At 52.9% G+C, this 27,664-nt stretch overlaps 1 protein-coding gene across 11 annotated transcripts in view; it reads left to right on the top strand.

Annotated features, from left to right (window-relative positions):
• The first annotated feature begins 12,038 nt into the window (after window positions 1-12,038).
• The window catches only part of DOT1L (DOT1 like histone lysine methyltransferase), a 68,150-nt gene continuing 52,524 nt past the window's right edge, over window positions 12,039-27,664 (top strand). For 9 of the 11 annotated variants that reach the window (XM_075776562.1, XM_075776559.1, XM_075776552.1 and 6 more), the window contains exon 1: window positions 12,039-12,231. In XM_075776562.1, coding sequence (XP_075632677.1) covers window positions 12,151-12,231 — 81 coding nt within the window. In that variant the 5' untranslated portion in view covers window positions 12,039-12,150. Of the gene's footprint in view, window positions 12,232-15,192; window positions 15,276-27,664 lie in introns of those variants that run through there. The other 2 variants (XM_075776555.1, XM_075776553.1) reach the window with 2 other exon arrangements.

The raw sequence follows: 27,664 nt of genomic DNA, 5'->3' as shown, positions 1-27,664 counted from the left end.
CTACGCACACCTCTGCCCCTACGCGTTGGGTTTCCCTCGCGAAGGGAAAGCGTTATGTTCGTAGGAGTCCTCGGGGGACGGTGACATCCAGGATGAGGCGGCGGGTCGAGAAGGGGCGGCCGTGCCCACCCGCGCTGCCACCGGCCCCCGCAGCCGGCCCCCCGCCTCTGCCGGCGTGCCGGCGCCGCTCTCCGAGGGACTCCGCCAAAAACCCTTGCGAAAAGCCCTGATTTTAACCCAGAGCGTTTCGGCGGCTCGGTTGGAGCCCGGGCCCGCGCGCCGGCAGCCCTGCAGGACGGGGCCAGGCGTGGAAGCCCAGGCTGGGAGATGCAACACTGCGACGAACTTCCCCATCTCGGGCACTAACGAACGCCGCGCCGCAGAGCGGGAGCTGGGCAGGAGAGCTGCCGCAGCACCCCAGAGCAGGGTGCTGGGGACCGACCTCGCGGGGAAAGTCTCCTACAGACGAATTTAGAGCCAGGACTTGATCCCTCCAGATGAGTTTCCAAGGATTTCTCCTTTTGGTGTGACCTGACTCTGACTTGGTTCAGCCTTAAAAATCTGGATCGCTAATGACTTTTTCACTCTGCTTCCTCCAGACCCTGGAGGGTTTGAAATTCTGTTATGATCACCCTTAATTAAGAGTGTGGCTAATTGTTGCCACACGTTAAAGCCCTTAAAATTCCCAGCTTCTTGTCTCTCTGGCTCTTGCAGTTCAGATTATTTTTTTTTTTAATAAATAACGCCACCTCCTGTTTTTGCTGGTGTAATTTCACAGGCGGCTTTCTCGGGGAAGGAACTTTCCCACTTGCAGCTGCGTCTCCTCCTGCCGCTGGCAGCGAGCATCCCTAAGGGTGCCATGGGAGAGCTCTGGCCACGGGCTACGGAGTCCCGGTGTGTGCCGGTGGGAAAGCAGGAGCCTGGCCATCGCATCCCTGATGGAGCTGGACCTGGGCTGCTCGGTTCAGGGCCCGATCCTGCTTTTCCCCCAAAGGCAGCACTTCTGTGAGTTTTCTCGCCGTTTTGTGAGGTTCTCCCGTCCCAGCAGTCGGAAGGCTCCGGGGATTTGGGTGGTGGCAGGTCCCACGGTGCCACTGCTCCGTGGCACATCCCTGTCCCTCGCTGCCGGCCCGGGCACGGGCACCTGAGCTGGGGCGATGGATGCCCCGTGTCGGGGTGCCCGTGATGAGATGCTCACGACAGGGTCCCTGCGACGGCGTGCCTCTGTTCCGGTGACTTTGCTGGGGTGCCCGACGCCCAGGTGCCCATATTGGGGTGCCCCATGTTGGGGAGTCCTTGACAGGGTGCCCTGTCCCCAGGTGACCATACCGGGGTGCCCACGCCAAAGTGCCCGTGCTGGGGTGCCCGTATCGGGGTGCCCCGTGTTGCGGTCCCCGGGCCGAGCTGCCCGTGACAGGATGGCCGTGGTGGGGTGCCCATGCTGGGGTGTCCTGTCTTGGGGTGCCCGTGCGGCTCCAGCACGACCCCCCCGGCCCCGCTCCGCTGCCTTCCCCGGCCGGTGGCTCCCGACCCGCCCTGCCCGGCCCTGCCCGGCCCTGCCCGGCCCTGCCCGACGCTGCTCTCGGTCCCCGCGAGATGGCGCCGGCGGCCCGGGAGAGCCGGGGGGGGGGGGACGGACACACGCGTGGGGTGCCCCGTGTCGGGGGGCAGGGAGGGACCCGCGTTTGGGCGGTGGGTGCCCCGCGGTTGGGTGGGGGTGATGGGTGCTCATGTTTGGGTGGGAGTGATGGGTGCTCGTGTTTGGGTGATGGGTGCCCCATGATTGGGTGATGGGTGCTCATGTTTGGGTGGGGGTGACGGGTGCTCATGTCTGGGTGATGGGTGCCCCATGTCTGGGTGATGGGTGCCCCATGTTTGGGTGGGGGTGATGGGTGCTCATGTCTGGGTGATGAGTGCCCCATGTTTCAGTGGGGGTGATGAGTGCTCGTGTTTGGGTGATGGGTGCCCCATGTCTGGGTGATGGGTGCCCCATGTTTGGGTGATGGGTGCCCCATGTCTGGGTGATGGGTGAGCTGTGTCTGGGTGGGGGTGATGGGTACCTCATGTTTGGGTCACCCGTGTGTGTTGGGTTTGCGTGGCAAGGTTTTGGTAGCGGGGGGGCTACAGGGGTGGCTTCTGTGAGAAGCTGCTAGAAGCTGCCCCTGTGTCTGACAGAGCCAATGCCAGCCGGCTCCAAGATGGACCCGCCACTGGCCAAGGCCAAGCCAATCAGCGCCTCTGTGATAACATATTTAAGAAAGACAAAAACAGTTAGAGAGCGTTTTTTGCAGCCGGAGAGAGGAGGGAGAAGATGTAAGAACATCTGCAGACACCAAGGTCAGTGAAGAAGGAGGGGCAGGAGGTGCTCCAGGCGCCGGAGCAAGATCCCCCTGCAGCCCGTGGTGAAGACCATGGTGAAGCAGGCTGTTCCCCTGCAGCCCATGGAGGGAGGATGAGGGGGTGTAGCGATTCCACCTGCAGCCCGTGGAGGACCCCACGCCGGAGCAGGTGGAGACACCTGAAGGAGGCTGTGGCCCCGTGGGAAGCCCACGCTGGAGCAAGCTCCTGGCAGGACCTGTGGATCCGTGGAGAGAGGAGCCCACGCCAGAGCAGGTTTGCTGACAGGACTTGTGACCCCGTGGGGGACCCACGCTGGAGCAGTTTGCTCCCGAAGGTCTGCACCCCGTGGAAGAGACTCATGTTGGAGAAGGCCGTGAAGGACTGTCTCCCGTGAGAGGGACCCCACGCTGGAGCGGGGGAACGATAAGTCCTCCCCCTGAGGATGAAGAAGCAGCAGAAACACCGCGTGAGGAACTGACCGTAACCCCCACTCCCCGTCCCCCTGTGCCGCTGGGGGGGGCGGAGGTTGAAGCCGGGAGTGAAGTTGGGCCCAGGAAGATGGGAGGGGTGGGGGGAGGTGTTTTTAAGATTTGGTTTTATTTCTCATTCCTCTACTCTGTTTTGCTTAGTAATAAATAAGATGAATTCCCTCTCTAAGTTCGGTCTGTTTTGCTCGTGATGATAATTAGAGAATGATCTCTCCCTGTCCTTATCTCGACCCGTAAGTTTTTTTTTCATTGTACCTTTTCTCCCCTGTCTAATGAAAGAGGGGAGTGATAGAGCGGCTCTGGTGGGCACCTGGCCCTCAGCCAGGGTCAACCCACCACACCGTGTTAGGGTGTGGGTGATGGGTGCCCTGTGTTGGGTGACGGGTGAGCTGTGGGTGTGGGGCGGGGTGCGGGGGCAGCTGGTGTCCCCGTGGGCCAGGCACGGAGCGGGGCACCCAGCCAGCCGGCGCTGCGGGGACAAGGGACCCATTGAGGCGGCTGCGTGCACCACGGCTGCTTTCGGCTGCTCCGGGCCCTGCAGCGGGCGACTCGAGTCTGGCACCGCGCTGCATGTGCAGCCGGCATGGCCCCCTCGCCCCCCACCCTCCCAGCGCCTTTGTCTCCCCACAGTCTCCTCTAAAATCGGGGCGCAGAGCTGGACGCAGCGGGGATGGTGCCATCCCGGATCAGGGATGGAGCCCGAGGATTAAATACCGCAGCCTCGTGCTCAAAAATGCCACCTCTGATTCCTTGCTTGAAATTGGTTGCAAATGATGCCCGGGAAGCTGGAGGCTGAGAAGAGCCCACCGGACCCCGCGGACAAAGCTCGGTGCTGGGTGCCCCCAGACCCGGCTGCCTTCCGCGGTGCAGGCAGGGAGGGCAGGGGTTGCCGGGCCCAGCCAAGAGGCGCGTTGGGGACAAAAAGCTGCCCAGCTGCTGGAGCCAGCTCCGAGCTTGCTGGGGGCAAAAAAAGGGCGACCGAGGAGGGAAGCGGCTGTGGGGACCTGCACCCCCAGCCTTCCCGTGGGACCTGGTTTGGCCTCTGTCCCTGTGCAGGGTCACAGCTGTGCCAGGGGTTGGGGCAAGGCAGAGGGTCCCCACACGGATCCTGCAGCCCCAGGAGCTCTCCGGCAGCACGATGTTTGCTAAGACATGTCAGGGCTGCGGTGCTGGGCAATTCAAGCTCCGGCAGAGCCTAAAAAGACAAAATTGGGGTTGTTTTTTCTGTGGCGAAGCAGAGCTCTGACAGAAACCTCCCAGGGCAGGGCAGGAAGGAGCTGGGATGGATTTCCCTGGCTCCACGCTGTGCCGGGGCGTTCAGCAGCTCAGCAGCCCCCGAGCAAACCCCGGTGCAGCTCCGCGATGCTGGGTCGGCCTCGGCCCCCAGCAGCTGTGCCAGCACTCTTGCAGAGCTGGGTTTTCCAGCAACAACCAAGCAAGTGGGTGTGAAGAGGCGCGTGCACGCACCCGGGAGGTGCCCGGTCCCCAGATTTCAGGGGCCGCATGTGCTAGAGAGTCCTAGAGTCAGAGTGGAGGTGAGAACCACCATTTTGTGTCTGCACATTGTCCTCCGCAGTGAGGGAAACCCCTCCGGGGCTTTAACTCCAGCCCAGCTGGGTTTGGGCTTTCCCAGGACGTCTGGCCGTGTCACTGCTCACCCACCGGGTTAATCCCTCGCCTGTGCGGGGCAGCAGCCCCGGGGGTGACCGACCGCTCTTGTCCCCGGATCCCGCCGCAGCCTGGCTCCCGGCCGGCGCTGGGTGCTGCCGCACGGTGACTCACCGGCACACGGGCAAGCCCATGCAGCCAGCAGCAGCCCGCGAGCATGGAGCCAGGGCACGGCTCCGGTTCAGAGGTGCCTTCCTTTGGGCTGCCCTGTGTGGATGCACAGAGCCTGGAGGAGGTTGATGGGAAGCTTCCCTCCTCCTCCTCCTCCTCCTCCTCCTCCTCCTCCTCCTCCTCCTCCCGGCGCCCTGCCCAGCCTGGCAGCGATCCCCTGCGGGAGCAGGATCCCAGGGCTGCGGGGCCCTTAATCCTGGGAGTGCGGATCTGCCGAAGGCAGTGGAAAAGGGAAAGCTTGGTGGGGTTGCTGCAGTCGGAGGGGACGGGGACCGGGGAGACAGCTGGGACACAGCTGGGACACGGGGTTCGCTTGCAGCCAGGGCGGCGCATGGGGAAGGGCAGCAGGAGGGGACGGGCTCGGTGATACCCTGGCGCATGCAGGGGACGCGGCGTTTGCCATGGGGAGGGGAGAGCTGGGAGAGGGCTGCATCCTGTCAGCCCCAGTGCTGGGGACCCCCAGCCCATACTGGTTCCCAACGGGGAAACTCCTGGCCGGCCCTGCAACCCTCTGCGCCCCCCGGGCCAAAAAGTGCCGAGGCAGCCGCAGCACCCATGGGGATAGACAGTGGGTGCCCTACAGCCCCAGCAGCGGGGACGCCAGGGACAGGCACCGCAGCCCCCGTGGGGTGTGTGGCCAGTGCAGCAAGGGCAATGCAGCTCTGCAGGGCGCTGTGCACCCGGCCGCGCTGGAGATGTGATCACTTTGGGCTTGTTCCGGTGCAAACACCCCTGTTAAGTTCGGTGGGGTTTGGGTCTGGCCCAGGGGGCTGAGCAGAGCCGGCGGTTTGGCCAGCATGGGCCGTGCCTGGTGCGGCAGCAGGCTGACAGTCCCTGGCTGTTTGCATCTTGTTCCCCAGCGCATTTGGGGTTCTGGCTCCAGCAGTGGCAGCCACCTCTCAGCGGGGAGAAAAGCTCCAAAACTGAGCTCAGACCAGTTTCCAGGACCAGACTGGGGACATTCATGACCAAAAGGGGCTTTATCCCACCTGGACCTTTGCCGACACCAGCGCGGCCACGGCACCTCTCGCCCGTCCCAGCGCCCAGCATTAACGCTGCTCCTGTATCCCGAGAGGGAACTGTTGCATCATTTCGTTGTTGTGGCAACTGCAGCCGAAGCATCCCTGGAGAGATTTGGCCCAGGGAGCTGCTGGGACAGATGGAAAGGACAGATGCTGCTCTGTCATGTGGAAGGGAACTCCTCGGCGCGACGCAGGATTGACCCTGGGAAATTAAAATGGGGCTTGGAAAATTGCACGTGGGCCATTTTGCAAGGAGGGGAAGGGAAGCTCCGAGCAGCCGGGCTTGCGTTCGTGTCGTGAAACTTCCTGCCTTATTGCACGGGTCCGTCCAAAGGCTAATGGGGGACCGAGACGTGGAATTCCAGCTGGGGTTAAACAGCTTAACTGCTCCGTGAAATGAGCTGTGCAACAGGAGCCATTTGCAGAGCCCGAGTTTTATTGGTCCTACCATGAAACAGTGAACAGAGCTTGGCCGCACTCCAGGCTTCAGGGGGAGAGAAGGAAAAACCACGTACCACAAAGGGCACTAGTAACCCCGTCCCAGGGGAGCTCGAATTAGAAATAAACAGAAAGTTGTGGGCACTCAGGATGAGGGGAGGCTTTTGCAGGGCTGGGCCATCAGAGCGTGGAACCGGCATCACAGCGGGGAGCTGATCCCATCCCCTGGGGCTCTGGACCACCAGCGTCCTGCCCCACCGTTACGGGGGCAAATGCGCAGGGCTCCGGTTGGAATATTTAATCTGATGGGAAGAGACCTGCCCGCATTAACCCGCCTTGTGATCTAACTCGTTATTGTCAACTGAATTGGGTCAATACTTGAGATGAGGCACTGCTGAAAAGGCAAGTTTCTGGAGGAGCCAACGTGCACCTCAAGCCCCCGCGCACACCCCAGCTCCCACCCTGCGGGCAAGCACTTGCCCCGCCAGCGCCGTGCCGGCCGCGAGGCTGGATGCACCCACGAGCACGGCAGCTGCCGCTGCGGGGAGCCGATCCCGCAGCCCCGAGGGGAATAACGCCAGCGTGAGAAGGAGCTCAGGAGGTGCCTTTGCACGTGGCTTGTGCAGGGTGCGCTCGGAGCATCGCTTGTGCAAGATGCCCTCGGTGCATCAATGCCCTCCCCGCATCCCCCCGTGCCCGCAGGGGCCAGGACTCCCGTTCTGCTCGCTGCCTGCCCCCGGGAGGGACCCCGGCCGGGGCCCAGACTGCTGCGTGGGAGCAGAGGTGGGAAGCGGGAGCGGTGGGGAAGGAGGTGCTGCTGGCGGGCTGCCGTCAGCCTCCGCAGGGCCGGGCGCCCGCCACATGCTGTACCTGGCTCCTGCCACCGAAACCTCCCTTCTTCAGCGCCCCAGAACCGCGTCCGCCTGCGGGGAGCTGCGCAGAGCTTCCCCATTCCTCCTGCAGTCAAACCTGGTTTACCTGGTGGTGACCAAAAAAAAAAAAAAAAAATTCAGCTCTGAATCGTGCCAGGACGGAGCCGGGAGCTGCAGCCCGCAGGGATGCAGCAGGGGCAGCAAACCAAGGGAGGAGACAGACACCTCTCCCCCCGCCAACCCCCGCACCAGCAAAATCCAACAGCGGCTGAATTTGAAGCCGGTCTTGTGACTCCGGAGCGGGCGACGCTGCGGGTCACTGCCTGATGCCCATGATAAATCATTGACCTGCGGAGCCCCGGCAGCACCCGACGGGTCCCGCCGCAACACAGAACCGAGCTGCGGGCAAGCATGGGGATGAGCAGGCAAAGAAAACCCAAAAAAAGCAAAATTTCAGAGCTGTCGAAGGGTGCAGAGCGACTCCCACCTCTCAGGGGCCAGTTCAGCTCACTGAACTGGCAGAAAACAACCCCTTGCCTTTGCTCGCTTCCCTCTCTTTACCCGGATTGAAAAACTCAGGGAAATCAGTGAAAAAAAAAAAAAAAGATCTCCTGCTTAGGGCAGGCGTTTCAGAAATGACCTGCCGTCCGCTACCTGCCAGCAGACATCGGCGCTGGCGCTGAAGCACCGTACGGCAGCCGGATGGCCGGGCACGGGCTGGGTCAGCCGGGACACCCTCGTAGCTTCGATCACCCTTTATTAGCAGCCCAGGAGCCTGCCTGGGCCACACAAGGCCTTTGACTACGAACTGATTAAAGACCAACCTAACGAACTCAAAGAGAATTCTTTAAACGGAGCCTGCTGTGCCTCGGAGAACTCCTGCCATGTCTATTTATTTAAATTTAATGGAATTTTTGTGGTAAGCTAATTAAATATGAATTGATTATTTAAGAGGCAGTCAGAACAGTTTAAGCACTGCTGACTTGATGATTTTAGTGTTTTCTTTAGAAAAGCGTTCCTAGTTATGTAGCTTTCCGCACCTACGGACATTTAAGCGGGAAAAAAGGGATACAAAGAGAAGAGCGGCCGAGTTTGGACCTGGCCTCAGAGGCGTTTCTGGGTGAGGGACCAAGGTGCTGTGGGGACAGGAGCAGGGCATGTCCCAGCCCGAGGCCTCCGTCGCAGGGCCGTGCACCCGCCTCCGGCAAGCGGCTGCTCGTCTCAGCTGAAGGCAGTGACCTGTCAAGAAATACAGGTGCTAAATAATGCACAAAATACCTCGCCAGGAAATATCTCGCTCTGGTACGCGGTGGCTCGGGGACGTGTTTCAGGCACGGTGCATCCCCCGCCCTCCCACGCCGGGCTGTCGGGGCGATGGGAGCGGGAGCACGACAGCCGCAGGCTGGGACCCCAGCCACGACGCCGGTTTTCAGCCCAAATATCGGACATCCCTGCGCATTGCCGAGGCGGGGGGTGGGGGAGCAGGATCCCGAAGGATTTTGCAGATGACTGCCGAACGCGGTGGCCTCGCCTGGCCCCGGAGCCGCGGCCCAGCGCAGGAGGGGAGCAGATGTGATCGCACCGAAGCAGGGACACCGCGGGCTGGTGCCGAGCCCCACTCTGTGGCAGGTGGCCCCCCAACCTCCCCAGCATGTTTGTGGCTGACCCACATCCTCTCTGTCAGGATAAAAGGAAGATGAGATTAATCTGCTGGGGGATAACAGCCAGAAGAGCCAGATGGCAAAAGCATCCTGACACGAGCCGTGTTTACCTGTCTTTGGCTGAGAAAGTGAGAAACCAAGCGGGGGTGTTGCCGGCCCCGCGCCTGCACGGCAGGGCAGCAGCTCCCAGCACAACTTCCCCCACCACTTTGCTGGGAAAAGGCTGCTCCCGGCTGCAGGTCGGGCTGTGCTGCGGTGCCCGGGCTCGCTGCTGCCCGACGGGGCTGCGGGCACCTCCCGGGGACGCTCCTGGCCCGCAGGGACGCTCGGCCCCAGCGGAGACGGGTTCACTGCCGCTCTTCCAGCCCTCAAAATGGAAACCAGCCCCCGGTGCGGCGTGGCTGCGCCCCGGCCCCATCCGGCAGTGGGATGTGAGTGGAGGCGGGTGGCGAGGGTGTGGGTGCTGCAGCGGCACTGGGTGCTCTTCCCTCGGGGCGGCTCGCTGCCGAGCTGGGAGCCCCGATGCACTGGGTGTTGCAGCCTGGTCGTGTGCTGGTGTCCCACGGGCTGAAAACCACTTAAAAATCACCTGCTGCGTAGAAACCGGCTGCTTTTGAGGGTGACAGAGGTGCAAGCGGCTGCAGGGCTCCGAACCGATTGGAGGGTGCAGGTGTTTCACCGGCAAGAGCTCTGGGCGCACCGACACCGCCCGGCTGGAAACGCTCCTTCCCCAGAGCAAGGACCAGCTCAAGCCGTCACGATGTGGCGGTGGCAGGTTCCTCGGTCCTGCTCCGACCTTCGGCGTGGACCCCGCCTTTCGGGGACGAGTGTTCTCAGAGGGGTTCTCTCGCGTGCACCCCAGAGGGCCCCGCGGGGCTCTGCGGGCAGGCACACGCCTGCGAGGCGTCTCCGCGGAGGGCGGCCGAGCCATCGGTGGGTGCTGGGGTGCGCCGTCCCTTTGCCAAGGTGCGAGCGTGGGGTGAGGTGACCCCCCGCGTCACCGGCGGGTGGGATCCCCGCATCATCTGCCGCGGCTGCGCCTGCACGTGTTTCTAGCCCTGCCGGGCTTGCAAGCCGTAGCTAATTTGGGGGAGCTGCATGCGGCACTGGCAGCGCTTCCTCCCGTCTGAATTTTCTCATCCCCGCAAGCGGAGCAGCCCCGGGAGCAGGAGGCCCCTCGGTCTCAGCCGCCGTGGGGCCGGTTATTCCGGGCTCTGCCAGCAGCAGGAGGGAGCCAGCACCCACAGCCCAGGGCAGGGTGGCAGAGCACCCAGATGTCCTTGCACCCCAGGGCACTGGCATGTCACAGGCAATTAGCACCCAAAGGCCTGATTTTATCACTGGGCACCTATAGACATGCAAAATGGTATGGCTCTGCTCCTGGCTACTGCTGGGCACCTACAGAGATGCAAAGTGATGTCAGTCAGCTCCCAGCCATCACATGGAGATGCAGGAATGTGACTCAGCTCCCGGCCACCCCCGGGCAGGGACGGGATGGACGGTGGACACCAGCCCCCACCCAGGGCGCTTCCCCGGCTCCCTCCGTGCCCATCGGCGGGTGCAGAGCACTGGGGGTGCTGGGGCGCGCTTAGTCCTGCTACCAGGTTACACTGCGTTGTGAGGTGGTTAGCCGCTGGCGCAGCAGCTCCCTACCCCCCGTCGCTCCTCTCTGCGCCCAGGGCAGCAGGTGACGCCATCCACCCGTCCCGGCCGGAGGATGCGCCGGTGCACGCACAGGGGTGACGCCTTGGCACGAGGCCGCGGTTCGGCTTTGCCAGGGGCTCCCAATCCCCCATCCCCGTAAAGCTCCTACTCGGAAACACGCACGGAGCTGCTCACCCCAGCCCGGCACGCTCGTCCACGCGCAGCGGGGAGCCCCTGGCTGTGTCACCCCCCCAACACGCACGCGTCGCGCTGCGACCTTGGGGCACCACGCGCAGTTCACGCTTGCGTGCAGACTTTGCGCCACGTGGCACGCGGGCTCGTTCCATCGCTTTAGCGAACCGTGCACGCGCGTCGCGGCTGGAGTCACGCGCTTCACTTGTGAGAGAGGAGCAACAACGCTACTGACGTACAACAGGGAGGTAACGCGGTTGGGTGGCGTAACGATGCGATGGCAGGGTACGCTGGATTATTTACTGCACAGAGGACGGGGCAGAGCAAACTGTCGGGGAGACCCTCCCGTGGAGTCAGGAGGTTCAGAGAGGACCCCCCTGACTCTTAAACCCTTCTCAGAGAGGGGTCTGGGTGCAGCTGGATCCAGTCCTAGTCCCAGACTTGATCAGCAGTTCACGTCTAAAGGATTACATATGCGCAATCAATCCTTTCTATCGCCGCGCTAGGATTTCGGAGTGTAGCGTGCCGTTAGTCACTTCCCAAGGATCTGTCGGGGCCAGGAGTCCCTCAGCCTGGAGGAGTAACCCTGAGAGGTCCCTGCTCAAGGGGAGACCCTGGTGTGCAGCCCGCTGCCGGGCAGGAGAGCTCCCGGGGCCCTGAGCTGGCCGCTAGCGACAGTGAGACCATCCACTTAGCGTCATATTTACACACCAGCGAGGTCGCCGTTCCTGGCAGCCCTCGGCTACCGCGGGGCCATCTGTCTGTCCCCCAAAGCCCAGCGTAAGCTGGATGCGGCCGTCACGACCCCGCTGGTGGTCATGGCTTTGGGTGTGGGGGGGGGGGAGCAGCCCCCACACCACGTTTTGCTGCCGCACGCACCGTTCCAGCTTTGCACGATCGCCTCAACGCCGCGCGCCGGCCCCGCGCCTCCACACGGGGTGCTCCCGCCTCGCACGTCCCGGCCCCCCCCCCCCCCGCCCGCCGCGAGCGCTGCCCGCCAGCTCCGCGCCCTTGCACGCGCGTGGCACCGCCGCCTCGTGCCGCCGCCCGGGTGCGACGCGCCGGCCCGGCCCCGCCCGCCTCGCGCCCTCCCGCGCTCGGCCCCGGCCCCGCGCACCGCCCCGCACGCGCTCCCGCGCTCTCTCTCCCCCCCCCCCCCCCCCGCCCCCAACTCCCGCCCCCCGCCGGCGCGCGGCGCGGACGCGCGCGGAGGCGGTGGCGAGCGCGCGCGCGCGCGGGGAGGGGGGGCGCGCGCGGGGAGGGCAGCTGAGGACAGGGGGAGGGAGCGCGAGGCCGCGCCCGCCTCCGCCCCCCGCGTCTGGCGCGTCGGTCGGGCCCGGCCCGGCCCGGCGCCTCATTGTGCTTCGCCTCACGCCGGCCCAAGATGGCGGCGGCGCCGGAGAGCCCCGCGAGCCGCTAACGACAATAGAGGGAGGCGAGGGGAGCGGGCGCCCCCGCCGGCACCGGCCTCCCCTCCCCGCCTCTCCCGCCACCCCCCCCTCCCTCCCCTTTACCCCCCTCCCCCCCCCCCCCCCCCCCCGCCGCCGCTGCACCTCGCACACGCCCCCGGCCGGGCCCGGCCGCCACACCCCACCCCGGCCGGCCCCTCTAGCATGGTGCGGGGCCGCCGCCGCCTCCTTCTCCGGCTGCCGACATGGGCGAGAGGCTGGAGCTCCGGCTGAAGTCGCCCGTGGGAGCCGAGCCCGCCGTCTACCCCTGGCCGCTGCCCGTCTACGTGAGTATGGCCCCGGCCCGGCACCTGCCCCGCGCCCTGTCAGCGCCGGCCGCTCCCCGGGCCCGGCCACCCGCCGCGGCCCCGCTCAGCCCCGCGGGCCCCCGGCCCCAGCCCGCCTCCCCCGGTCCCTTCCCTTCCTCAGCCCGCCGTGGCTCCCCGCCGAGCGCTTTCTGTCACTTGTTAATCAATCTGTTAATGTGTGTCCTTCCTGGGAGCGGGAGTCATTTGCCTTATTTATCCGGTAGCGCTTCCCATGCGGGAGCACCCCCCGGAGCCGCGGGCGTGAGGGTGAGGGGCTGCCGGGCTCCCCAGCCCCGGGGTGCTGCCGCTCTCCTGGAAGTCAAATCCCCAATTTCTTTTTATAATTGGTTGACTAAACTTAAGGGCGGGGAGGAGGAGGACTGGTTAATGAAAAGTTTTCGTGTTTTCCTGAGCTCGGCTCGTGTAACTGGTTAATAACCGGAGCTGCTTCGAGCGGGGTGAAATCGAGAGGGCTTTCTGGCTGATAAATATCGTCTAAATTATCGATTGCTTCGGGGGACCCCCCCCCAAAAAAAAGAAAAACCAAACCCAAACCAGTCGAAGGGGTGGAAATAGATAGAGGAGAAGCGTTAATTGCGGGCAGGGGAGAAGGGCTTCGCCTTGGGTAGTGTTAGTGGGGTTGGTGCTGTTGCCTGCGTTTCCCTCAAACGAGTGCCCTTGTAGCTTCTCTTTTATTTAGTCTGAACAGAATTCAAGTCAGGTTTGTCAGTTGATGGCAGCCGTAATCCGCATGCTTTCAAATAAAATGTCACTTGTCCCTGTTTAGTTACGTGAGTGGCGGTTTTTCTTCTAACTTGCCTGACTTTTTCCTGCCTCTCCTGAGCCCCGAGTGAGAGATGGGTGACCTTGATAACAATGTCCGTGTTCGAATTGGGGAAAATCTCATGAGAGGCGAAAGGCTTGAGGATTTCTGTGTGTGTGTGTCTCGGGTTTGTACCAATCCTTAAACAATTTTTCACCCTGTTTGTAGCGCCTTTAAGAGCAGTTTATAAAGGGAGAAAAAAAATCTATATATTTTACTTGGCCTGAGTACTGCTGATTATTCCTTGCGTTTCAGGCTTTGCTCTTCTATGTGTGCTGTTTTGGGGGAGAACACGCTGGGACTCACCGGCTGGGGTGGCTGATATTTTCGATATTGTTGCTCGTTTGGCAATCCTACCACGCTTGTGCGTGAATGATTAGAAGTATATCGCTTGTGGCAGGGGAGATGACTGTGTATTTCTATCTGCTGCCTGCCTTTTGGTGCTGCTGCTCTATCTGTGGTTTCCAAAACATCCTCCATGTATGCTGGCGTGCTATTTTCATCTGCTGCTCCCAGAGCTGGAGCCTCCAGCACACACTGGTTAATGCAGCCTTTCCTGTTTGGGCAGCTCTGTCATTCGTGTGTGTGTTCGCGGGCGCGCGCGCTTTGCTTAAATTGTCAGAAACTGAAAGTATAACGATGACCAGTTCAGTTTTCTTCATGTCGCCAAATATTAACTTGCGTCTCCAAGTGGGTTGCGCGAAGTATACGTTAAAGATTACATAGTTTAGGGATTAATCTGGAAGGAAGGAATGGTTTTATGTATATTCACGAAACTTCCTACGGGCTTAAAGAAAAAAGCAAACCCCAACACTCCCCCCCCCCCCCCCCCCCCGCAATGTATTTTAACAATGTGTTTTAATGTTGTTTGCAGCATAAGAAATAAGGATTTAGTTAATTTAGGAAAACTGGAGCAGCCGGTTCTGAAAGATGGCAGAGTACATAGATTTTTCTTTCCCGGTTAATCACGAATGCAACGGGCAGGGGAGCTTATCCACATGTGCTATCTGTGTGTGTTAGGAAATACCGCAAAACCCGAACATCCTGCCATTAAACCGGCCTCTATGCGTTGCAAATTTTTCCACAGTAATACAGAAGTGGATGGTTCATCTGGAGCCGGTCAATATTCTGTCCTGCAGTTTTGGTGAAAAGATCACACCGCATATTACAGAAGCGTGCGCTTGCGTGCGTGGGCACGCATGCATACACACACGCTCACCGCTTGCAGCAGCAGATGAACTCTGGAGCTTCAGAAATAAATCCTCCTCTCTGTACATGGCAGTGTTTGGCCTGCTAACATTGTACTCTGCTGAACTGTAGACTTTCTTTCCCTCGTTGGCTCAGCCTTGAGTTGGCAGCAGGGTATATGTACCGTTGTGGTTTTAGAGCTCAGCTCTGTTTGACGTAAGCAGAACATTTCTCAGTTTCACCACTCTTTTTGCTGCTTGGTTCCTAGGAAGCAAGGTGGGATACCTGGCGGGGGGGGGGAGATACACTTCAAGTAGTTTTATTTAGCAGCATTGTTGCTGCTTCCTGTTGTATGCCGTGAGATGTATTTTCCAAAGAGAGCTGGAGAGAAAGGGGAGGGGAAGCTCGCAGTCCTTGCTAATTATTTTTGGTGAGAGTGCCAAGAATGGCAGGGAATCATCTTTCCCAACATCAGAGGCAGAGTGGTATTGTAGACCTGCTGCTTGATGAGCACCGCTGCGTGACGTAACCCCGCGTTGAGTAACTTGGCTATTTTTATGCTCTTACTACATCTTAAATTAGCTGCGTTGGTATTGCTGCGTAGAAGGCTAAGGGTCTGATCTCTCGTATTAATGGGTGCCCGGATTAATAATGTGTCTGTTTATTGCAGAACTGCTGCTTATTTCATGTATAATGGGAAAAGTGGGGTCTCTTCAGATTGCTGAGTTTGCATAATAGCTCAGCTGACAAACTGATGCTTGTTGGGATGCTAAAAGAGCCTGGGAGGGTGATGTGAAACATGTATTTCCCTACAAGTCTAATTAGGGCTGTGGGAGGAGAGAGCATTGGTGTTGCAGATATAGCCTCCCACTGGCTTACATACAAAACTGAAAGTATGACTCTTTCCCCCGCCTTCTGCTTTTCTCAAAGGAAAGGCCACGGTTTCCTAATGAATACATGGTGAGCAGTTCTGTCCGTAGCACACTGTGATGAGTAAGTTGAATAGTGCATGGTGAGTAATCTCTCCTCATGACTCACAAAATATTTTCTGATGTTGACCTCTGTTTTTATGAGTGCCCTGCTTAATCAGAGCCGAAGTAAGTTTATTCTTTTGTGTGCCGTGTAACTCCTTGACTCCCACATACCTGCCCCATTTTTTCCTTGTGTTAAGTTGTCAGAGACCGGTGAGAACTGCGTTAAAAAATTTTAATTTTGATATCGGGTGAGATAAAGGAAGTACGTTACGCGCTCAGATGGCTGAGTGAGCAGAGTTAATGGATCTAGGTGGTTTTAAATAGGCTGATGCCGATACGGGATGGCATTTGTAGTCGTACTTCAAGTACTGATATGCACGACTTGGTACTTACTACTTAGATCTGATGGATACAAGGGGTGAAGTCCCCTTGTAGTTCTAAGACTTGCAGGCGTTTAGGTTTATTCCAGAGAATTGTCCTTCAACTGGCATTCTCTTGTCACTGACTTTTACTGTAGTTAAATCTGAATATTTATTAGGTTTGAACATGGAGATTTTTCATACCATAAGTTCATAATCAGTGAGGTATCTGAGGTTGTACTTTGAACTCCTCTTGACAACAGTTCCTGCTTAAGGAGTCCCAGCCTACTCTGTGTGTGTGTGTAAAAATTGGTGTGTGGGGTGGGTTTTGTTGTGGAACTGATCCAGATTTCAAACAAACAAACAATCTGATCTGGCACTGTTCTGCTGATACATCTCTGGCACCAGTGAGGGATTGCTTGCATACCGAACTGAGCAACAGGAGGCTTCAGAGCTGCTGAAGCTGACTATTGTCACCAAATCGATGTTTGCCGAGCTGCACCCCATTGCGATGAGTTTATGAATGTGGAAAAGCCTGTTTTCTGGTAGCACGTGCATCAATAAGAGGACACCGTGGTTCATTTATCTGCTCTCCTTTAGGCTTGCACTGAACGGGTTCGCAGTGTGATCAAAGTACGTGTCGTGCTGACAAAGGGGGGGCCGGGGAGGCCCAGCCAGGTGATGAGGGGAGGGTGGGACTGGTGTTGACTTTGAGTGGCTTACACTGTCGTGGCACTGCATCCTTCACCCGGATGGCTGCAAATGACTCGCTGCCTGTCATGTTAAATAGTGTGCAAGTCCTTTCAAGTTTCAGAATTAGACATCTGCCTGTCTTGCCTTGCTCTTTTCGCCTGGTAGGCCTTCCCGTTGTTCGCCTGCTGAATAGCATTCCCCCAAAAGATAATGGCAAACCTCTGTGTGTGTCATGTTTTTGTGTGTCGTGTTTTCCCCCTTCCCTGTTTGACTTGTAAGGACTAGGCAGTCGTGTTTGTGATAGTGCCCGGGAACTCCTCCTGCAGCCCAGGCCGCTGACGGGCAAGCCACTGTGGATCCCAGTAGGGTTACGCTCTGGGTATCTTCTACCAATTTTGCTCCCATTTTCCATCCTGGAAATCTCAGGGCCTCAACTCTGTCCCAGGAGGGGACAGTCCTGGCTGTGCCATTGTGCAGATCTTACCAGGGTGAGGTACCTCTGCTGTGAGCTGCTGAAGCTTAAGCCTCCAAATTAGCAACTGTAATGATAAGTCTGGCTTGAATAATTCATTGATTTGTCTGCATTCCTCCTCTTTGCTGCTGACTTTCCACACAGCTGTAATGGCAAAAAATTCCCATTGGCTAATTGAGTGTTGTGAGAGCACCACCCTGCAGCTGTTGGAGAGGTGAACGTGTGTCTGTTACTGAGGAGTAATGAGATACCAGCTTGATGATACTGGACTTTGTGCAGGTGGAAGGGTGCAGAGGGTGTGTGTGGGGTGGGATGTTCCCCTCCCACCCCCTCTCCACTGGTGGGTGATACAGCTGATACCATTCTGTCACCAACGGAATGTGCTCGGGGGCAGGCAGTGATAATGAAAATCACGGCCCAGCAGGGAGCGTCACCTTTGAAATTAAAGATCAACGGTAGAGATGAATAACAAACCTTGTTTAAGAATGTAATGCTTTTTTTTTTTTTTTTTTTCCTGTCTGTCACTCAACTTTACCGGAATAGTTTTTCTGATGATTAGCTTTGAGTTCTGAGACAGCAAAGTAGGTATATGGGACCAGTTACTGAAGTTGAGTGCCATTGTGTAGTACGGTAAGATCAGTTTAGGAAGCTCCCAAATTGGTCCCTTTGGTGTTGCACCTAACCTGATGCTGAGGGGTGGTCCCGTGGCTCCTTTCCCCCAGCCGCTTGCTCTTGCTGTTTCCCCTGCGCAGCTCCAGCCCTTCCTTACTACACGCTCCGTTACACTCTGGCAGGACGAGCTGATGGAAAACAGTTTCACGTTTTGCACGTGCATGCGGTTTTTCCCGTGGATCAGTTTGTGCTGGAGGGAGAAGGTGGGGTGCCGGGGGGGGGGGGGGGCAGGGTGAGGCTGTCCCTTCGCCGCTGTCTGCAGTTCCTAAGCGTGGAGGCAGCCCCTCCGGTGTGCTGCTGTGAAGCTGTGTGTGGGGTGGCTCTGTGAACTGGATCGCTGAAAATATCTGGGCTGGAAAAAAATGTTCCAGTGTTTTCATAGCTGGCGCCCCCCCTCCGCCCTGATCTGTAATCTGACTCATGCTGCCTTCCTAGGGCAGCGGTGCCGGCGGTACAAAGGAGGGGGTGGCAAGTGGGGGAAACTGTTGAGCTGGTTTTGCCAGGCAAAACCTCCTCACACCCTGAGTAATCACCCAGAAATTCGGCGGTGGTGGCAGAGGTTAGGGGATTTTCTCTGATTTAATAGATGCTGTCAATGCAGCTTGTTGGGAAATGTTTGTGAGGATGACTAATTACTTATAGAAACTTCTCTAGTGAAGAAAAGGTTTGAAAACTTTAGCAGACTTCCGATTTCTCAACACCCCTCTGCCCTCCCCAGTTCTCAAGAAAACGTGGAGTGGGGAGAGTGCATAGTGTAAAGCTGGGAAATAATTGACTCGGTCATTTCAAAAGTACTTGGGTTTCCCTGCTGCCCAGCAAATAAACAGAAGCAAATGACAGAGTTGGCACAGTTGCATCATTTTTCTGTACTTTTCAGCTCCCGCAAATGCCAAAGGGAACCCAGCAATATGCTCTTGGGAGGTGAGGTGGCCTCACAAGGCGAGGAAGACTGTAACCGTACAGCGTTTAATTGCGCAGCACGTGGTTATTACAGAATAGCAGTTTTCTTCTGGGCTTTACCCTTTGAAGTACAACTTGCCATGAGTGACAATTGGTACTTGTTCAGTTTTCAGACTGGCTTTTGTTCAAAGCCCTGACCTGTTGGACACAATATACATCATGAGTTCAGTTAACGTACGCTTTTTTCCATAGTATTTCTGTATGAAAAGTAAAAGTTGTTCTTTTGTAGTGGATCTTAAGACCACAGTACTCTTTATTTTTCATATAACTGAATTATCTGAAAGGTAAGTGTTGAAAGACAGAGTAGCTGTTCAAGATTGCTTTTTTTTCTATCAGCAGATGAGTAAGGATTAATGTTCCTGTCCTGGCTGGAGTTCCAGCTCAGGCAATTCAAATTTATCTACCTAAAATTCACCCATCAGTTACAGTTGGACACAGTATTGAAAGCTTTTAGTGTGCCAAGGGAAATCCATGCCACCACATGCAACTCCAGCTCTTGTCCTTCATGGCAGCCTTAATATATATGGAGATGATTATCCTTTCAAGTCTCAGATATGTGACTGAATTGTGTTTCTCCTGGGAATTTAGGCAAAATATCTTACCTCTTGGTATGCAAGATTTATGGGAAATTTAATCACCCTTCTCCCCAGACATCCATATGTCTAGTTTTGTACTCTTCCTTCTTTCTTTTTCCCCTTTCATACTGCTTTGCTTTTTTTCTTCCTGCTTTGAGTTAACCTTTGACTATCTGATTAAAGCTTTTTACCCTGATGATCAAGACAAGGACCAGAGGTGGGCTGTTGTTTGTTTGGGTTTTTTTTCCCCCCTCCTTACAGTGTATTTATCACAGATTGATAATCATAGTGTCAAAACATATTTAAAATATTTTTGCTTAATTTATTTTCTCCTTCCTAACAGAAGGATCCACACAACCATGAGAAGTACAGATTAGGAATCCGTGAATGTAATATATTTACTTTTGTAGTAATTAATAAAGACAAAAGTAACTGTGAGGAGGAACAAGAAATAAAACTGAACATACAATGGTATTTGCCACATGCTGCTGCTATAGATATCAAATTGAGTAGGTACTATTTTTAGAGCATAGGAAGAGGGTAAATATATTTTACAGCAGGAAATGATGGCTTCATAGATATGAACAGATCTATGAATAACGAAAAAGTTCCTGTTCTGAGTATTTTGGTTTGTTTCATTTCATGAGTGAATGAGAGTTTCCTAAAAATCTACACTGAAAGAACTTTTTAGTGTTAAATGAAAAAATCTAAAGGATAACTGAAGACAGCGAAATGAAGCACTGGAAACTTTAAAAAACCCAAAATACTACAGAAAGTTCTGAATAAGTTTTTTTTTTTAGTAAAAATTAATGAATTTTAATACTGTTTCTGTGATTGGGAAACTTTCTGATATTTTCTGTGTAGTGTGAAGGGCAATTTCTTGAGGTTTTGGCATTAGTCATTTGCTTCTTGGAGCTCGGCAACATTATTAGTGTTTGACAGTATATACTTCTGAAATTCCAAAAAGTTGGAACTTTTAAGACTGCTTTTTCCTTCCTCAGCTGGATTTCCGATGGGTCGCAGGTGATTCCCTCTTGTTTGCATATCCGTTGGCAACAAAGCCTTTGGTACCAAGAGGTCAGGTGCTGGCGTGGGGCGGCCTCTGAGGATGGGGATTGGAGTCTGCCTTGATCTCACTTTGGCTTCCTCCCTCCTCATTAGAAGAAATGGCAATTTGCAACGTGGGAAGAATACATTGTAATATTGTAGGGTCATTCACCTTTCTTTAAAATGGAAGCTTTTAAAAATGGTTGGCACTGAGAAGTTCACATTCAAAATCTGTATTGGGTGTAGCTTGTGTCACTGCTCTGCAGCGCAAGTTGAAGCTTACAAGGGGGAAAGCCATAACCATTCATATTTTTCTTTTGTATCTCACAAACCATCTGTCTTTAGGAGCTCAGTGGGCTTCAGAAAGAGTGCAAGGTTTTATTGCTAATTTCTGTTATGTAGAATATTTATGTGTGTTAAGCAGAGCAGAATTCCTGAGCTGTCCAAGATTGAGTATCTTTACAGAATGTAAAATGCTTGTTTAAGGCGGCATTGTCCTACCAGCAGCCTGCAGGATGCTTCCCGTTGGCCTGCCAGTTTTCCACGCAGGAGGCGGGAATCGGCTGTTCAGACAGCAAATGCTGTGCAATGAGCTTCCTCCCAGCACCCACCGAGGATGGGGGAGGACTGTGGGCCTGAGAAAAAAGGTGGTAGCTGCTTTTGAAACTGGTGTGTCTGCAAGTAGAAACAACGCTTGCCATCTCTGTCCACTTGCTGTGGTGTCTAAGCTGCCCTCACCCTTATAACAGTGTTCGTACACTGGGGTGGTGAACTGGTCTGCTTGAAAGGTAACTAAGCCAAAACACCATACAGTTTTAGCTTAGGCCTTCCCTGACTTTGCTCTGTGCGTGCACAGACACTGCTGGCCCAAAGAGTTGGCTGTGTTGGTTTAAACTGTTTGCGGAACGATGGTGGGGCCGCCTCTCTTGTTGACTCGCGTGAAATCCCAGCAGTCCGCTCTGTCCCAGAATAAGCAAACACATAGTGCTTCTTCAGCTGCTGGGATAGCTACAGCATCCGCGTGCTCCCTCCAGCTGTCGTATTGTGGGAAGTTTATAATTGCCTAACACTTACATGTAAAAGCAGTAGGATATACCAGTGCAAGGTACTGTTTTACCAAAATAGTTGCATTCCCCTATATATTCTGATGTAAACATTTTGGATTTTTTTTTTTAACTAGTCTGTCTTTTTGCATAATAGAACTACTTCTTACTTATGTCTGGGCTATGTCTGATTTACACAGACTAAAGGCGGTAGGTCATCCTGCTGTAACTGTCCCATGTGGATGTTGCCTTAGACACTCCTGCGGAATGATTGCATGTTAATATATTTATACAGCCCCTCCTACACACTATCATGGGAACCATTCCCTCTTGCATTTGTGCAGTGTCCGTAGCAACAGTTGGAATTGCTACGTTGAAAGGCAAACCAGTTTTATTGTGGTTTAGGTAGCTGCGATGAAAGTGTGAGTCCCTGTTGCATCCAGATCCACAATTGACTTGTCTACAAATTCTGGATCACCTGTGCTCATGCTATATGAGGATCACCTGGAGCAGTTTGAATCTTCTTATATAATGCCTATTTCCTTTGTTAACTCGGTAGTTTTAGTATATTCTGGATCTTGGACCAAACTTGTTTCTTGAAAAGTCCTTAAGTGGCCATTAGGGAAGCCATAATGCCCTCCGTGTTTTCCATTTAGTTTGTGTGACAGTAAACTTACTAACTCCTGAAACTACATCAAACTTGTCCGCTCTCTTGCTGTGTGGGAGACGCGTTTCAAAAATGCAGTCTTGGTAGCTCTTGCTTCCCTCACTGCTTCTCTGAACTTGGGAGGAAAAGAACGGACACAAGCTGTTCACTGCAGGAGATCTCTTTTTATATGTACTGATATATACGTGTACTTGTGAATGTCCTTATACTTTCTCGATGTAAGGGAACAACAGCAACTGGATGCTCCGAAGACGGTCCTTGTCTCACTTGGTAAGAAGACACGAGCTTTGGCTGTCACTGTGGAAACTAAATGACACAATCTTGGTTTGGGATAAAGTCTGATAATATTAAATGAAGTCTAGCTATGCAATATGAAATATTGCAAGGGGCAGACTTTCCCTTTTCATTACTCAAAGTGTAATTGGCATTTGAGCACAAGGTGAAGACCTTACAATGCGAAGTGATTGAAGACACTAGCTGACAGGACTGCGGAGCTTGATCTTTCCTGTTGTTTGGCTGGCCCGCAGGCCAGCTCTTCGCCACTGTAGCAGCTGGAAGGACTTTGGTTTTGGCTTTTTCTAGGCTCTTGTCAACCACTGTTTGCAGGTGTACTGAATATGGACATGCTCTGGACATAGAAGCTGTACTGGTGAATATTTCTAGACAGGGTGTAAGTGGAGTTAAACCCCAGGAGGAGGAGGAACGCAAACTTCTGACAGGCTGAAGGCAGTGGTTTTGAGAGAGCATCCGTGTGCCATGCAGAGTGCTGGATGCTTTCCTGGTTCCTGTGGGGAAGCTGCAGCTGCAGTAGCACACATTGCCTTTCTTGGTGTCTAGAGAAATGCTTATCATCCTCCACAGATGGAGGAAACCTAGGGGACATTAAAGAGGCGCTTGTCCCACTAGTCTTCTGCAAGATTGATTGGCTTTTCCTAATCCATCTTTTTGATCTCTGCTAACCATCTTGTCTCCAGCTGTAACATCCTCTTGTTTGGATTTATGGACCACTGCCTGGGGAGAGAGCTGCCACTACAGGCAACCAAGCTGTTCTTTGAAACCAGAGGCTAGTGAGATTGACCTCTTTTGTTTTGCAAGTTAAATAGATCGTTCGCAGATCAGAATTTGGCAGATTGACTTCTGGTAAAACATGAGTCAATGTTTAGTACTTGGGGAGCCAGTATTACATGGTTGAGGTGTTGGAAGTTGAATGGCATCTAAGGACAATCATTAAAAAGTACGAGTGTTGCCATTGATTTATTTGTAACTGGGTTGTTTCAGGTTCAGTTTTCTCTGAATTGTTTGGATTCATCCGGTGGACAGTGAAAAGCTTGTAGGAGATCTCTTCCTCCTGCTTTGCAAATACTTGACCACAGGTTGTTTGCACATTTCTGAAGAGCTGCTTTGGTCACCTAGCCTGTTTTTGGGGGAGGAAGTGTGATCTAGTGAGTCAAACACCAAACTAGCTCTGCAAAGGTAAGAATTGCTTTTGTGGTGGGATAGTTTAGTCATGGGCAAAGCTATGTGCAAAAATGTTCCTATCTATGAAGAGAAGATAAGGGGTCTTAAAGTGGTGCTTTGAGAGCTACTGATCGAAGGCACATGAGCTATATTTCCTTTTTTTTTTTCCCCTCCAAGATGTCACCCAGATTTTCAAACCATTTGTTCTCTTCTGCGGTTTGCAGATTTGGGCTTTTTGCTACCTTTACTGTGTAGCATGGCGCAGCCTGATCAGATCTCACAAGGATCTCACTTTGCATGTGGGGAAATGAAATTTAGAAAAATAGTGTTCACCCCCCAAGCCCCAACTTACGCTTATCCCCAAGGCTAAGCATAATTTCATAAGAAGGACCGAAATAGATGATGATATGAATTTGGAACATCACTAGGGTGTTGTTCCTTGCTTCAGGCAATGATGGCGGCCCAATTTAATTGAATGTGTTCTTTGTGTTTGAGGGAAAAAACACAAAATGTTTAAATCTGTTGCTCTAGGTTGGAGACTCACTTTAGAGTACGAATTGTTGCACTGCGAGATAACTAGTCCTGTACAAATACAGCTGAGAGTCTAGGATACAGTACTGGATTACAGAATTATATCAAAACAATGCCATTAAGATATCCTAAGGGATGTTAACCTGAAAAAATAATGTAACCAAAACAGTCACACCGGTGGCAGTGTGTGTAGTGCTTTATATTCGGTGTGAATTACAAGTCTTCATAACAGCTAACTTGTGGCAAAAATGTAACAAATTGTAATTTTCACTTTACCTTGCTCTTGTAGAATGTTCTGCAAAAACTTCTGAGTCAACCGTTTTTATTAGAAATTTGGTGTTTCGTTGAACAAAGTTATGTATAGGTAGCTGAAATGTGTCTGGTACCGTTCCTATGATGCATAGTATGATTGGGACTCTGTTAGTTTTCTCTTGTAGGCGTTAGTGTAATAGCTGTGATTACCACTGAGAACTTACGAGTTCTGGTCATATTGATGATTTTTAAAAAAATTTGGGTTAACAAGCAAAGAGTGTGTGATCGTAGAAAATAATTGCACAGAAATACATATTTGGAAAGAGCTTTCGGACGCTGTATTATTTGGCGTTTTAAACCACGTATAGAGCTTCTCATATCTGCAAGATACAAAATGTCTTGTACAAAGAGGACTGGCTGACTTGAGCATTGAAGCACGCAGAAACATTCATTATCCTTTTTTTTTTTTTTTTTTTTCTCCTTTCTTTCCCCCCGCCCCGTGGTCAGAGAGCTGAGCCTAAACTGTAGGCAAAGGTCCTAACTGAGAACAGCCAGGATGGGAAATTTTGGAGAAGAGGTGAAGGGAAAGATCGAATTCTTAAAAATTGCTCTATGGCCTAATCTCCGTGTCCTAAAGGGCAAAGCCGCTACTGCGGCTGGCTGATTTCTGTCGGAGGACTCTGCTTGGCACGGTGTGTAAGCAGGAGTCGTGCATGCTGGTAGGGCTTCTGGGCACTACTGTACTAAAAGTAATAGCAGTGGGTGTGTTTCTGGCTCCAAACTCTTAACTCCTGTGATCAGAGTTGTAGTAACATGTGGATGGAGAAATCTGTTGTAAGAATCTGAACTGTGAAGCTGTTCGGTTGTGCTGGTTGAAACTGTTCTTCACTGTTTTCCATAGAAAATTGAATTCTCTTATAAGTGATTTTTGAAAAAGTGTCTGCTTTCTTTCTGTTATTTTTCAATGAAATGTCTTGGCAAAAGCTATTGAATTCTCTTTGGGAGCTCACGTTTCAGTTTTAAATCGTATGCTTAAGTTGAAAATAAGAACTTTTTATTACAAAGTTCAGCTGGAGAGAATAAACCGCAATAACTAACTTTTAATGGGTGTTTAGGTTTTTTTTTTTAATAAACTTGTTATGAATAGCTTTGGGCATTCTCAATTACTATAGATTGCAACTTTTTACTTTAAATACTTAGTGCACAGACCACATTAAAGAGGTAAGGTCTTGTCTCATGAAATAGCTTCCATTTATGTCGCTCAGAAGATTCCGAGGGCCCCTCAAACTACATAAATATAAGATCATTGCAGAAGTACAGCCAGGCCAACAAACAGCACGTAGTATGCTTCACATCAGTGTGTAGGGGAGGAGGGAGGGAGAACAGCTTGAGGCAGAGTCGGAGGATGAATGGAACTCCTCTTTGTGACAGAGAGCACCATGGCATCATCTCGTGACTGCAGACAGAACAGATAGGCTTCTTGAGATTTGTCCAAAAGGCTTCTGCACAGTGTATTTTGTGATTGATAGCCAGTCTGCTTGTAGGAGGCTCTTTACCAGCATATTTTACTGTGAGTACAGATGCAGATGCAATGTAAAACTGTGCACTCACAGGTGACTGCCAAAGTATAACAGGACGTGCTTGTATAATGTGCCTATAGTAGAGGTGTAGCTGGCATGCTGATGTTGGTCATGGGTCACTTTTTTATACTGAAAAAAGTATAAAAATAAAGAATAGGTGTCTGAATTCAAGAAGCTTCAGGCCATCTTTGGATGTCCTGAGTTGAGTGTTGGCTGAGTCAGGTGTAAATTTGTCAGCCTGCTGTGATTGCAGCAGAGCCGTCAGGAATTGCTGTCGGTCCGTCCCAACCTGCAGGTTTCAGTGCTCATCCCCTGGGTCTGCAAAAGGATCCGGGTTAAAGCTGCCGCACCAAGCTCAGTTGTGCGTTTGGCCAAAACCAGTGCATCTGCTTGAGAGGGTGATGGGCAGAGGCTGATGCTGGTTGCAGTGGAGTCTGTGGTTTTGGTGAGGTTTCTATTTGGCTTGCCTTTTGAGTTGTTGAAGACTCTCTATCAGTGCCATAAACAGTTGCATGAATACAGATGTGATGACTGGTGCTGTTTAATGTCTATTCTTATTAAGTCTTACAACTGTAATGTTGAAATGGGACTAAAAGCATTCTCTAAAGAAAGGGAAACTGATCTGTATTTCCTTTAGATCTGTCCCCCCCTTCCCTCCTCCGTTTTCCATGGCCGCCTGCACTTTGAAGAGATGATAGGAGATTGTCTCTGATTTTGTTTGCAAGACTTGCATGAGATCTTGGGAGCTTGTCTACTTGGACAGAGTATGTTAGTTCTAGAGTAGAGTAAACTTGGTAAGTGTTTCAACGTGAGAAGTTTAGCAGCAGTAAATGTGGAACTGGTTTCAACTTCATTATTCCCAGACAATGACACAAACTAAACTCAAAAGGGCCCCTTCTGGCTGGAGTTTCCACATCAGGTTGTGTTAGTAAAACCACTTGCTTAAATTGGATGATCTGTAGTTGTAGATGTGCATTGTGATTTTTTTTTTTTTTTTAAATTTATTTTTCACTTTTTAACCCAAATCAAAGGAATCTGTTAAGCAGTTTTGGTCATTTATAGGGGCGTTTTCATGAAGACCTATAGGACAAGGGGTTTCTCTGTGTGTTCTGTAAGCACTGAAACTGTCCAAAACCATCAGTGAAGAATAGAACTTCTTCAGAGAAAACGGTTATGCCAGAATAAGCATGAATTCACTTTTCCGGTATAATGTGCTTATGTTGATAAAGCATATTCTTACTATAGAGGGACACAGTTTACTGGAAGAGCTAGATCAGCCCAGGGGGTTTCTGCTGTGATAATTCTGTGTGTAGCGAAAGGTGAAAATTTATAGGGGATGTTTATGGATGAGCTGACTGTCTTGGGTTATTCTTATACTTTGCAGATAAGAAATGAAAAGAAAGAAAAGTCCTCCTCCTGTACACTTTTTCTTCTTTTATATGAGCATCGAGAATCAGGATCAGATCTTAGTTTGGTTGTTTCCCTGTTTTCTAGGCCAAGATTTATCAGTAGAGTCACTTACCTGACATCTCTGAACTTAGATTGGGTGTGCCTGTTTATTGGTGCTGTTGTTTTTTGTTGGGTTTGGGCTGTCCCAATGCCGTAGGCTGGAGGAAGCACAACCCCAGATCTGTTCTGCGTGGCTTACAATGTTCAGGGTGTTTGTATAGCATTGGCATATTGTTATGAGACATGACCAAGGTAATGCTCTGCTTCTAGCCCACTGTGTATTCAATCCCAAATGTTCTGACTACTACTATGTTGGCTGTTTCTCCTTTTTGATATTGCAACTGGGATTTTTTGTTTTTCTTTGATTAGTCTCTCTGTGATTCCTAGATATAGGATTAACTGTTTGCATTCTGAACATAAGAGCATTTCCTAATCCAATAGGATTAGGATTGGATTCCTTCGTTCCTTTACTGTAACAGACTTAAGAAATGTTTGCCTTTCTTCCTATCCCTCTCAGTCATGAGACTTTTATCCAGGTATCTAAAGGGCTGTGTGCAAGTTTCTAGGAATGAAAACTTCTACAAGACTGGCTGATCCTAAGTATATAAACTGGTTATACAAGGGGAAATCTGTTTCTTTGTGCAAATATGAAAGCTGTGATACTGATGG

Source organism: Balearica regulorum, chromosome 26, assembly GCF_011004875.1.
Source record: "Balearica regulorum gibbericeps isolate bBalReg1 chromosome 26, bBalReg1.pri, whole genome shotgun sequence".
Taxonomy (NCBI): Eukaryota; Metazoa; Chordata; class Aves; order Gruiformes; family Gruidae; genus Balearica; species Balearica regulorum.
The sequence above is the reverse complement of the archived record's forward strand: the minus strand, read 5'-3'. Positions and strand labels throughout refer to the sequence as shown.